Source organism: Grampus griseus (assembly GCF_964374135.1).
Source record: "Grampus griseus genome assembly, chromosome: 12".
Taxonomy (NCBI): Eukaryota; Metazoa; Chordata; class Mammalia; order Artiodactyla; family Delphinidae; genus Grampus; species Grampus griseus.
The window spans coordinates 40637091-40650293 of NC_139006.1; the positions used below are offsets into that span (position 1 = coordinate 40637091).

The 13203-nt window shown below is 42.6% G+C and overlaps 1 protein-coding gene across 2 annotated transcripts in view; it reads left to right on the plus strand.

Annotated features, from left to right (window-relative positions):
- The window catches only part of LAMA3 (laminin subunit alpha 3), a gene marked incomplete at its 5' end in the record, with an annotated part of 240762 nt that overhangs the window by 120476 nt on the left and 107083 nt on the right, over nucleotides 1-13203 (plus strand). For both annotated transcript variants that reach the window (XM_082667718.1, XM_082667719.1), the window contains 4 exons: nucleotides 5776-5936; nucleotides 9100-9208; nucleotides 11292-11389; nucleotides 12273-12417. In XM_082667718.1, coding sequence (XP_082523844.1) covers nucleotides 5776-5936; nucleotides 9100-9208; nucleotides 11292-11389; nucleotides 12273-12417 — 513 coding nt within the window. The remainder of the gene's footprint in view (nucleotides 1-5775; nucleotides 5937-9099; nucleotides 9209-11291; nucleotides 11390-12272; nucleotides 12418-13203) is intronic.

Consider the following 13203-nt stretch of genomic DNA (forward strand, 5'->3'; position numbering starts at 1 on the left):
CCTGGGAAATTATCAGTTAGTATCTCCACAGGTATTACTTTGCTGCTTGTCCTTACATCTTCTTTTCTGAAAGTCAGACTGGAAGAATGTTGGAGCCTCTCAATCTGTCTCCAGACTGCTCTTTCGTATTTTTATATCTCTTTGGCTCTTTGTGATGCTTTCTGGATGACGTCCTCAAGACTCTGTTAGAATACATGAATGCTCTGTTTCACTATCTCTAGTCTAGATTTTATTCAGCCTACCAATTCCATGTAATTTGTACTTTTAGTCTCAAAAAATTTCTCATTGGCTCTTTCTCATATTTACTTTTTCTTGTTTCTCTGCTGCCAATTTTTATTTCATAGCTTCATTTGCTTTTCAAAGAGGAGTTACTCTATTGATCTTTTTGAATATCTGAACACCCTTGGAGCAAGGTATATTTCAGAATTCAGAATTTTTAAGATATTAAAAAGATTAAATGATACACACATGCATAACATCTATAGCGGGGTCCGGGACAGCACCTTGTAATCAAACAGGTTAATATTTCTCCAATGAAAAGCATGAGTAGGCACATCAAGGGAGATAGATGAAGACTATATACATGGACTTATATCAGTTCAGGTCAGATTTTGCCACCAAGTGCTGCCTGGTTAGGGTTAGGTTAGGTTTTGCCATCAAATGAGTTACAAAAACAGGATTTCCTTTTCAGATTTGGGGGGTTCCAGATAAGGGACCAGTATACTTATTTTAAAGCCTTTGTCAGACTGTTTCATAAAGTTCATTTCATCTGAAGTGAACTCATCTTCAGTTGATGATATTGTTGCCTGTCTTTCTTTTTCTTTTCTTTTTTTTTTCTGTGGTACGCAGGCCTCTCACCGCTGTGGCCTCTCCCGTTGCGGAGCACAGGCTCCGGACGCGCAGGCTCAGCGGCCATGGCTCACAGGCCCAGCCACTCCGCGGCATGTGGGATCTTCCCGGACCGGGGCACGAACCCGTGTCCCCTGCATCAGCAGGCGGACTCTCAACCACTGCGCCACCAGGGAAGCCCTGCCTGTCTTTCTTAACATTAGATTTCTTTATGTTGTGGAGGCTTATTTTGTTTGCTTATTGGCTTACTTTGAATGCGAGGTTCTCTTTTATCTGTCTTTCTCCACATCCATCTCAGCCTAGTAGTTTTGCAGTGTCTGTCTGGTCCTCTGTACCCTTAGCCCAGAGCGAGGCATTATGACGTGCCAACCTCCATTATTGTGATCCTGGGTGTAGTACAGATTCAGACACTGAGCCAGTGGGTGCTGAACTCAGTTCTTGGTCATGAGGCCTCAACTTTGATCTTCGGTTCCCAAATTCCACAGATTTTTATAAAGCTGAAACCCAGGTGGCAGATTTTCAGCAATTTTTTCCAGCTTTTCATGATTTGAAGGAACCCTCATCCTTTGGCTTCAAAAAATGAGCCTGGATCTGACCACTGTCTCATATGAAGCATGTTTAATTCTCCTTACTCTGCATATGCTGAACTGCTGACCCCAACAGCCTGCTTCCAGACCTGAAGCACCAGAGGACCACGCTATTTGAAGTTTTTCTTTTACTTATGTTCCATTATCTGTCTACTTTTAATCCCAAACATAATTTTTGTTTTTCTATTAAAACATTTTATCCATGGTTGCTGTGTCTCGGAGCAGATGGGGTACAGCAAATGTGAATTCCTGTGCCATCTGAACTGGAAGTCACCCTACATTTAAAAAATGCTAAATTCTATCCTATTTTGATGAAAACCCTCCTTCCCCCTCCCACAATCCTTCAGCCACTGCTCCATAACTCTTCACCCCTTCAAAACCAAGAATTGTCTAGACCCACGATTTCTAATTGTTTACCTTCCACTCACACCTCAAATCACACCACTCTGGCTTTCACCTCCCACTCCATTAATGTTTTTCTTTTTTGTTTTGGCCAAGGTTTCCAGTGATACCCTTGTTGCTAAATCCCATGGATATTTTTTCAGTCTTCATCTAGTCATCTATTTAACTTCTCAGCAGCTTTCAGTACTTGTTGAATACTCCTTCCATTTAAAAACACTCTCGGGACTTCCCTGGTGGTCCAGTGGTTGAGAATCCATCTTGAACTGCAGGGGACGCCGGTTCAATCCCTGATCGGGGAACGAAGATCCCATGTGCTGCGGGGCAAGCAACTAGAGAGCCCGCATGCTGCAACTAGAGAGCCTGTATGCCACAACTAAGACCCGATGCAGCCAAAAACAAACAAACAAACAAAACCACTCTCTTGCCTTGTTTTCCAGAATTTAAGAGTAGTCTGGGTCTCTTCCTGCCTCTCCGGCCGCCTCCTCAAAATATCATTTGCGGGCTTATCCTCCTCTGTCTAGCCATTAAATGTTAGAATTTGTTGAGACTCAGTCTTGGCCCTTGTCTTTTTTTTGTTTTGTTTTGTTTATTTATTTGGCTGCATCGGGTCTTAGTTGCGGCACATGGGCTCTGTAATTGCTGCACGGGGGCTCTGTAGTCGCGGCACACGGGCTCTCTAGTTGTGGCGCACGGGCTTACTTGCCCCGCGGCATGTGGGATCTTAGTTCCCCAACCAGGAATTGAACCGGCATCCCCTGCATTGCAAGATGGATTCTCAATCACTGGACCACCAGGGAAGTCCCCTTAGCCCTTGTCTTTTTACGCTGTAGTCTCTCCCTAAGCAGTCTCCTCCATGTCTATCATGTTAGGTACCAACTCTACACAGATAACTCCCAAATTGGTATGTCCAGTCACACCTCCCCTTTTATATGCAGAGTAGCACAGCCAACTTCCTTCTTGACATTACCTCTTAGGTATCTCAGAGGGATCTCAAATTCCGTCTTAGTGTTCCCTACCTAAGTAAATGGCACCCCCATCCATCTAAATGCACAAACCAGGTTTCTCAGGGTCATGCATGACTTCTTCCATTCTCTCCCCCACCAAAGCCAACCCATTCCTGAGTGTACTCCCCAAACTTTTAAAAATATTCTCCACTTCTCTCCATCTGTCTTTCTTGCCCAGTACCCCGCCATCTTTCATAAGGATCTCTGTCGTAACCTCCCCATTAGCTCACCCACATCAGCTTCTGCTTATTGCATCTCCCAGCTCATTCTCCATACTGTAGTCAGCATGCTCATTTCGATAGAAGTATCTACTCATCACTGACTTTCTCACCCCACCCTCACACATACACAGTTGGAACGTTACAATAACATCTTATTGCTCGTAGGATAGAGACAAAAATTTGTAATGTCCTCTAAGGTTGCCCCTTTTACCTCCCAATTTTATCATACCTCCTCTTGCTCTCTGTTCCTTGTCCCTGTGGCCTACCTTCAGTCACTTGGACGTACATTATAGGCTACCCTTTATGTTGTAGGCTGTTCCCTATGCCTGAATGGTTTTCCCTCCCCTCTTGGTCTGGCTGTCTGTTCCTCGTCCTCCAGCACTCAGCTTAGTTGTTGCTTCTTCAGGGAAGTCTTCGCCTCCCCCCTCATCTTCCTGACTAGCTCAGTCACCCCTCTTAGCCCTTCTTCAGAGCATTTGTCATACATGTAATTTCACATTGCATTTGTCCAGTTATCTAATTATTTGATTAAAGTCTGTCTGAGGGCAGAGACCAGATCTGTCTTGTTTACCATTGCATGTCCATCACTTTGCTGGTGGGCAGAGATAGAGTAGGTGTTTAGTAAGTCTCTGTTGACCAAATCATTTTGAATCCTTACTTCGACATCAGCAGGTTAGTTATCCCTCTTAGCTTTGTGTAAGCAACAGATTTGATACATTCACCTTTAATGTCTTTACCCTGAAACACCGATAACTAGGTGAAGACAGTTTTGTGCCATAAAATGGGAAAGATCCCTCCAGAGTGACACTGGTTTCGTTAAAGTTCGCTTTTTCAAAGATAATAACTGATAACAAACAGCGACAGTAGGGTTTCTGTTTTCCATCATTTACATCTTTTGTCTGACTTGTCAGAACCCATTATTACCATCAAAAATACATTCAAAACCCTTCCAACAAGTCTTCCAAAAATCAACCCAAAGGACTCAGAGTAGGAAGAGTAATAGAAATTTATCATAGAGAATAGAGTGCTATGATAGAACTGGCAGCCAATGATACCTCCTGGGAGAAGGCTCCTCATTGGGCTGTGTGTGTTCCATGGTGGGGTGAAGACAGACAAGCCCTGGTTTGGAGGTGCCCAGGGGAGAGATGCTGGCAATAACCTCCCCACACGGAGCAATGGCAGTGGCATATTTCACTGTAAGACACAGAGTGGAAAAGTGGTGTGGGTAATCCACATTTTCTCCCTGAGGGAAGTCTTTCTGTTATTTAAGTGATAGAAAAATCACTGTGGAAAATGGCAGCTGGGGGCTTCAGAGCTGTACAGAAGGAACAGTAAATGTGAATTTCCTGAAAGCAAGGGACAAGAGGATTTTAATTAAGCGTGGTGGGCCTGCGCTTACGGGCCGAAGTGGGTTAAACTGCTAAGGAGTGTAGTTCTAATATTGGCTCAGGCATTAAATATGCACATACACTTTGATCCAGCAATTCTAATTCCACTTCTAGGAATCTTACAGAAATACTAGCATAAGGATATAAATATAGATATAGATTCAGATATATACATAGATATATAGATATAGCTAGATGATCATATAGCCTTATATGTTTTAGGAAAAATTAGAGACAACCTAAGTGTCTATCAATAGGGGATTAGTTAAAGAAATGATTTTACATTCCTACTGTGGAATGGTAGGCAGCCGTTAGAAAAATGAAGTATATCTGTATGTACTGGTATAGACACACTAAATACTGTTGAGTAAAAAAACAGTCGTGGCAAAAAGCAAGAACCAGAGTTGTAATCATCGTTTATATAGTGCTTACAACATGCAGATACAGTTTTAAGAGCTCTTCACATATTAACTCACTTAATCCTCATAATCTTCAGAGGCGGGTACTACGTTATCCTCATTTTTACCCAGGGGGATCCTGAGGCATGCAGATGTTAAGTAACTTGCTCAAGGTCACACAGCTGGAGGCACAGTGATTCCAGACTGCACGCTCCTAACCACTAGGCAGTGTGGGGGTGGGTGTGCTTTATCTGTAGAGGGCCAGGTAGGAAGTATTTTCAGTTTTGCGGCCCATATGGACCCTGTCGCAACTACTCAGCTCTGCTGTGATGGTACGAAAGCATCCGTGTTTGCCTGCAGATTTTCTTTTAAAAAAAAAAGTACATATGTGTGTATTGTGCATTTTCAGATGTAGAAACTGGTTTGGAAGTATGAAAACCAAGCTACCATTAGTCATCTCAGGAGAGGGGTGTGTGTATCACTTTATATTATTTGCATTCATACAAGTCTCTTTTTTAATCAAAGAACAGTTAAAGAGCTTCAAGGCATAGTTTCATTCCTTTCATCTCCCATTGGAAATTCCTTTTTACTTCAAGTTTTGGAGTATCTTTGGCCTTGGGAAACAAGGCAAATATATGGGTAGGAGGAGTAGAGGCCCCTATAAGTAGGGTTGCCAGATTTAGACAATAAAAATACCAGATGCCCCAATAAATTTGAATTGCAGTTCAACTATAATTATGTGTTACTTATCTGCATTTCAAACTTAACGGAGCGTCCTGTATTTTATTGGGCATCCCTACCTACCACATTTCTTAGTATGATGACATATAAAACTCTCCCTGGGGTCTGCTCAGCCCCAGTTTCACCGTTGCCTATGGAAACGCATCCAGTACATCTCACATCTGTCCACTTGGGCTCTCCGACAGGTGGAGCTGCGCCTGCAGCTGCGGGTCCCGAGGGTCGGCCACTACGTGGTCGTGGTCGAGTATGCCACGGAAGCAGACCAGCTGTCTGAGGCCGACGTGCACGTGCAGGGCCCCGGGGCTGACCTGGCAGGCCGGGTGAACATCTACAGCTGCAAATACAGGTAACCATCCTGCCTGGGCGTGTTCTCTGTAACTGGACAGGCAGGAGGTCAGCTGTGGGAAATTTAGTTTTTATCTAACTTGGAAAGTTGTTTCCTTTTGGAGGCTGAGCTTGAAAAGCAGCAGGGGGGTAGTTGTGCGAACCAGCATCTTCCCCAGCGTGGTATCAGAAGGCTTCTCCATAGGCAGTACCTTGAAAAGCTTGCATTTTCTTGAAAAGCTGTATGTTCTACTTACCATTTTGTCTCAGATTCACATGAAGCAGCACAACCATTTTGCTTTACTCTGTGTCACCCTATGGGGGGCAGTGAACTCAGGGCTCTCCCCTCAAACACCGTGTAGAGTACATGGGTGCCTGGCACATTCTCCACTACTCCTGCCTTCACAACACGCCCTTCAGAACTGGGGATCATTAATGTTGATCGTCAGGTGAAAAATAATTTGACAAAGGAATCTCAGATTCACCCTGACAAAGTTCATCTCTTCCAAGAGCGCTGACAAAGGTTTATTAAAAATTGTTTTCTTTGCATAATGTTTAAAGATGTATGCAAATGTTCAGAGTATACTTTAATTAAAGAATCAGTGCAAGGGATGTTTCCCATGAAATTAATTGTAGAATAAATGGCACTGGAAGGCAGAGGCTCCTGAGAGGGCAGGGGGGTGATAACTACAGTGAACCCTCCCAATTCTTGGCCAAGACCTTGAACATTTTATAACCTCTATGTTTATGTGTTTCTTTGTCAAACCCAAGATGACTTGAGGTAGTTGGACATTTTCCCTGTTTTGCAAATTAAAGAACTTATGAAAAATGTTACTTTTGGTAGCTTAGAATGGAAAATTTTATGAGACTTGATGAAACGGTTATTAAATTAATATCACACTCTTGGCAACCCTACAAAATAAACTGTGAAAGTTTCTTTTCAAAACCTTAAAAAATCTAATCTTCCCTTTTCTCTGGGGTGATGCTTAAAAAAAGAAACAAAGAATGTAATTACATATATGCATTTTTAATAGGAACACCAGATGGCCCAGAAAAGTTCCCTAGAATGTTCTGTCATTTTCTGAAAATACTAGTTTCATCTATAGGTGACATCAGCCACCACTGGGATGTACACTCGCCCCCTGAGTCCTGGAGACTGTTGGCCACAGCGCCTAGGGCATGGCTTCTCCATACCCCATCCATCCAAGCCCACCCTCCAGTTCAGCTCTCTGACCCCTTCCACCTTGCAGATCAGGGCTTGATCCCTGCTCCACAGTGTACAAAGTGGAGATGGCCCAGCAAACAGGAGGAAACATTCTTAATGACCTTCATGACTCTTGACTATCTCAGAAGAGGTTGAGACTATCTATGCCAAGCAGAGGAGTGATTTCAAAACTAAAGAAAGAAAGAACACCCTGCCAGGGTTCCACGAGCCATAAGCATTGTTTCAGGACCTTTGTCTGAATGGTGTTTTAAGGAGAGAAGTACATGATATTCTGCAGATCATTTAGGCTTTGGACGTGGCGACAACACCAAAGTTCTCAATCATTAGATTTCCAAGACAGTACTGCATTAGACTAGGAATTACTATTATTGTATTTAACCACTCCTAGGGAAGTCCCATGGTATCTTTTCACTTGTCTAAAATATTTCCTTTTTCTCTACTTTGCATGTCATGTGGATAAGTGAAAATGACCAGGCTGCAAGTAATAGAGTCCAAAAATACGACGCAATTGGAAAATATTTGACCCATAAAAACCTATTTCAACTGACAGACCCTTTCAATATGGCAGCTTCTCCTGCTGAGGTTTGAACCTTTCCCAGCATTTCTCAAGTGAGGTCTAACTATGTTGTTATAAAACAATATCCCAACAGAAAAGTAGTGGTGCTCGTAGGAACACCGCTTTCCAAAATAGTGCTGTGATAACTTTGAAAAATCTGATCTGCCCTCCATAAGAGAGGTGATCACTAATGATTCAATCCATCCAGTTATTACTGTTAGTCTACTCTTAGTAAGAATTGAATAGAGGATAAAACTCAATCTAAGAGAGTCACTTAATATAATCACTTGATATATTTAACTCCCAGAGTTATGGTTGAATCCAATAGAAATGCATTTTAATTGACACGTGTATTCACACCCACACACATGCACAAAAGGGAAAAGAAAACAGCTATTTATTGAGTTTCTAATGTATGCCACAAACCATGGCTCTTTGTACACTATCTCATTTTAATTCTCACCTCAAAAGTATTGCATTAATTATTTCAAACGTTTTGCAGAGATGGTCATTTTCTTTTCGTATGTCTCTAGTTCCAAATTATATTTATAGACCGAAAAGTTGCTACTTTAGACGATGAAGTCGAAGCATTCCTCACATAATACTTCCTTTATGGATTTTACTACGAGGCTGTATTCTTTAGTTCAAAATCTTACTTTAAATGTTCCTGAGCTCTGTATGTCCTCTGATGCCGTGGAGGGAAGGAGCACCACTGGTAGAATGAGGAAGGAGCATTAGGAGGAACGGACTGAGCTTCTAAAGGCAAACTCGGGGCTTTTCAGCCTCATTACTGACGCGGCATGAGATGGTCATTGTGAGTTCAGTAGGCAACTTTAATCTCCAACAGTACCAATGATATTGGTAAATTTCCAAGAAGGCTGTGTCTTAGACATTACTGGCCCTGGGGCTCTTTCTCCAGATGACCAGACCAAGTATTATAAAACTGGGTGGAGGGCTTCCCTGGTGGCGCAGTGGTTGAGAGTCCGCCTGCCGATGCAGGGGACACGGGTTCGTGCCCCGGTCCAGGAAGATCCCACATGCCGCGGAGCGGCTGGGCCCGTGAGCCATGGCCGCTGAGCCTGCGCGCCCAGAGCCTGTGCTCCGCAACGGGAGAGGCCACAACAGTGAGAGGCCCGCGTACCACAAAAAAAAAAAAAAAAAAGCTGGGTGGAGAAGGTGCGCAAGGCCGTCAGCCCTGAGAGGTACAACTCAGAGCACAGTGGGAAGGTTCTTTTTCCCCTACTGATCATGGGCTGCATCCCTCCTAAACTCCACCTCCAGGGAAATTCATTGTCAGTGACCTGGTTAACAACAGGAGAAACTGAAGCGCAATCAGCAACCCCACAGGGCATAAAGTGAGGGAGACCAGGGGAGTAAGGTTAAGAAAACTGTTTCCTCTTGTAGCGTCCTCTGCCGGAGCGCTGTGACCGACAGCAGGAGTCGCCTTGCTGTGTACGAGCTGTTAGAAGATGCAGACGTTTGGCTCAAAGCACGGATGGCCCGATTCCTTCTGGTATGCTTCTGTTTTGACCGCTGAATTTTAGAGTATTTTTATTGGTAACCATATATATTTTTAAAAGCTTATTAAAGTTTTGGCTGGGTTTGTGTTACATCTATAAAGTTAACCTGCAGAGAATTGCCAGTGTTATGATGTTTATTTTCCCATCTAGAAATCTGTTTTGCCTCTTCATTTGTTGGAGCCTTTTCTATAGCATCCAATAAAGTTTAGTCATCAAATTTGAACACATTTCACAAAACGCCATTTCATTAATTTGTATTTGTTGTTATTATTATGAATGAACTATCTTTTGTTGTTATGTTTCCTAGTTTATTATTGCTGGTGTATAGAAATGCCATTAGTTACTGTTTATTTCTTTCCACTTTACTATTTTATTATGTCTATTAGCTTCTTGGCAGAATTTTCAAGGTTGTAATCACCTGGTATTTTTTTCCAGACCATTGTTACTCAATTCCAAGAAGAGTATTTTCAATTAATTAGATATATACTATTTTTTTTTTTTTTTTGCGGTACTCGGGCCTCTCACTGTTGTGGCCTTTCCCGTTGCGGAGCACAGGCTCCGGACGCGCAGACTCAGTGGCCATGGCTCACAGGCCCAGCCGCTCTGCGGCATGTGGGATCTTCCCGGACCGGGGCACGAACCCGCGTCCCCTGCATCGGCAGGCGGACTCTCAACCACTGCGCCACCAGGGAAACCCAGATATATACTATTAAGAGTTAAAATGCCAGCTTTGGCAGATTAAATACCCTTTTAATAGCATAACTTAAATATTGAGAATTGTGATAAACAGAGGCAATGGGATCTGGGCTAGGAAGGGGTGGTCAGGTTTACAATAAATATCTCGGGGAACATAAGATTATGTAAGCATGAAGCAACTTCCTGATACTGCTAATATTAAGCATGTATCACTCTGGGAAGTGCCAGGCCAGCCTGTTCTAGTATGTTCTAGATATTCGTGCTTGACAGTATTAAAAATGTTGCGCTTTCTCTTCAGAACTATCTGGAGTTTAGTTTTTAAACATTATTATATAAACTATGTAATAATTTAAGACTTTTTAAAATGATGACTCTTTTTAAACATAATAAGTCAAGTGAATCTTAACCTCTTCATTTTTGGAAATTATAATGGGGCTGAACGTCCTTCTTTTAAGCATAAGTTTGCCCTTTTTGAAATAGTCAGATGTCATTCAGAGTCAAGGCTGACTGGAAAATAAGCTCTATGAAGGCAGGAGTGTGTCCATCTTGGTCTTGCAGAATCCCACCGTCTCAGTGCCTGGCATATAGTAGGTGTTCAATTAAAATTTTATTGTTACCGAATAGCTTTGTGACCAAGCTGGTAATAGTTTTGATTTAAAATAAAAGGTATTAAGGTAATGACTGAATTTCTTGTGTGACTCAGAAACTAGCTCTGGAGACAGAGCCCAAATGTGCCTGAGATACAAGTCATCCTCTATTGAAAAGGATTGTTTGTAGCAGGAGCAGCCCTCTTTCTGAACAGCAGGCTCCCTGGTTGCCCACCATATCCCTGCCTCTCCCTGCCAAGGGGTCTGAAGAGCCAGCATCAGCCCAAGGCAGGAGAGAAAAATCTGTCAAAAGTCGCTGACAGAGAGTTGTTTTTGAACTTTCACATGATTTTGTTTATTCGTATAATTATTCCAGAGCAATTTAGTCAGTGATCCTGCATAATAGTAAAAAGGATTTGTTGGACATAATGATGCCAGAGGGAGTGCTCTCCTATGATTTTTACTGCTTTACAATAATAGTTATAATTCCTCTGGATGAATTCTTAACGGCTTTTTGTTGTTGCTGTTGTTGTGTCTTTGTTGCTGTGTGCGGGCTTTTCTCTAGCTGTGGGTGTGCAGGCTTAAGTAATTGTGGTGCACGGGCTTAGTTGCTCCACAGCATGTGGGATCCTCCCAGACCAGGGCTTGAACCCGTGTCCCCTGCATTGGCAGGCAGATTCTTAACCACTGCACCGCCAGGGAAGACCTGAACAGCTTTTTTAAAAGAATGTGTTTGGCTATAACCTTGACTTTGCTGATAACTGGGACATACCTTCTTGTATTTGCTCGACAGCATCAAATTTGTATCATACCCACTGAAGAATTCTCAGTGGAATATTTGAGACCTCACGTCAAATGCATTGCCAGTTATGGGAGATTTGTTAATGAAAGGTAATGTGTTTCCTTCCTTTATCCCTTGTTTGTGCTGAGTGATACTTAATGCTTTTAAGACTGTAGATTTATATTTGACTTCAGAAGTGATCACAGGCCAAGGTGCTAAAGGCTGGTGATGCATTAAAAAAAAAAAAGAGCTAAATCATTCATCCCAGCGTTCTTTCCAGAATTCCATCATATCAGGAAGCTGACACAGTAGCAACTGGGGGAAATGTTTAAGCCTCACCCTTGAGGGCAGTTACTCTGAAGTTCTATTCTGAGCCTTCGTCAAGACTCAACTTTGTTCCAGTCCTTTAATCTCTATGTCTGAGATTCCTCATTTACAAAAAACATGAAAATAATGACCCATCTCACAACTATGTTATGAGAATTAGCTAACCAATGATTCTCGGGATTTGGGGAAGGTTGTTTGGATGTAGGTTCAAAAATAATTTATGGATACAGTCATGACATCTTATGCATATGGTTGAAACCACCAAGACAATGAAGTCTGGCTGTGCCTAAAAGAAATGATAGGCATGTGTTCTCTTTGTTTTTGTATAGTTTTATATCAACATTGATGTTTAGAGGTGAATAATAATGTTTCATTGCATTGATCTCATTTAACAATGAATTTTAGTCCTAGAGAGGGAAGTTTTAAAAAGTTTCCATCTAGCTTACTTCCCTTCAAAATTAAGATTTTTTTTTTTTTTTCTGTCTTAGCTTATTGTATTAAGCGGGCAGCCGGAATACACTTGGCCAGTCCGGAGCACTGAGTATGTTTGTATAAAGATCTCCACAGGCTGGTGGTTCTCTGGATCCTTTTGATGCTTAGACTCTGTATCTTCACGGGGGGACAGTTCTTCGGGTTTTGGTTATTTTTCAGTATTCTCTTTTTCAGTGCCACCTGTATTTCCTTGGTCCCTGAAACTCCTCCAACAGCATTAATTTTGGACGTTCCGAGTGGTGGGTCTTCCCCTCTCCTGCCCCAGGACCCTTTACCTTCTGCTGACGCTCTTACTGGAGTCACCTTGAAGGCCCCACAGGTAGGGCTCCCCCTCAGTGTGTTGCTTGTAAACCAGTGGTTCTCAAAGTGTGGTCCCAACCAGCAGCGTCCCCATCCCCTGGGAACTTGTTAGAAATGCAAATCTGCAGGCGTCACCCCAGAACTATGGAATTAGAAACTCTGAAGAGGGGCCCAGGAATCTGTGCTTTAACAAATCCTCCAGGGGATTTGGATGCCCCTAAAGTTTGAGCACCTCTGCTCTCAACTGTGGAGAATCCCAGGCCTGAGGCATCCGGTTAATCCTGTCTGTGGCCGCCCCATGCTGACGCTCCTTTTCCCTCCTGCATCACTGTCTACATAGTCATTTGGCAATTTTTCATGAGCCATCTTAGGATAGGTCACATTTTCATGGGCTACTGCTACTTAACGTTGTTGAGTCATTAATTATCTTCCCAGACCAGAACATGAGCGCTTTTAGAACTCTAACAAATTTTTTGCGGCCCCAACTTGTAGGCAGGACATTCCCAATAAACACATATTGATTAATCACCTAGAGCAGAAAGGTGAAGTGTATGAAGGGAATACACCTTTTTTTCACTGCAAACTACACAATTGCAGGACTTAATGTTTGTTCTGATGCCGTTATGTCCTTCTGATCCTAGAGATGGCTTGTGTCAGTTCACATTGCATCAAGATAGGAAATTAACAGGATTTGGGAGAGAAAATTTCGTAAGATCCCGTATGGGCAAGGCAACCTAGAACAGTAGGGGGAAATGAATTGAAATCATGGCAATAGAGCTCTACTCCTGGTTTTGCTATAAAATTA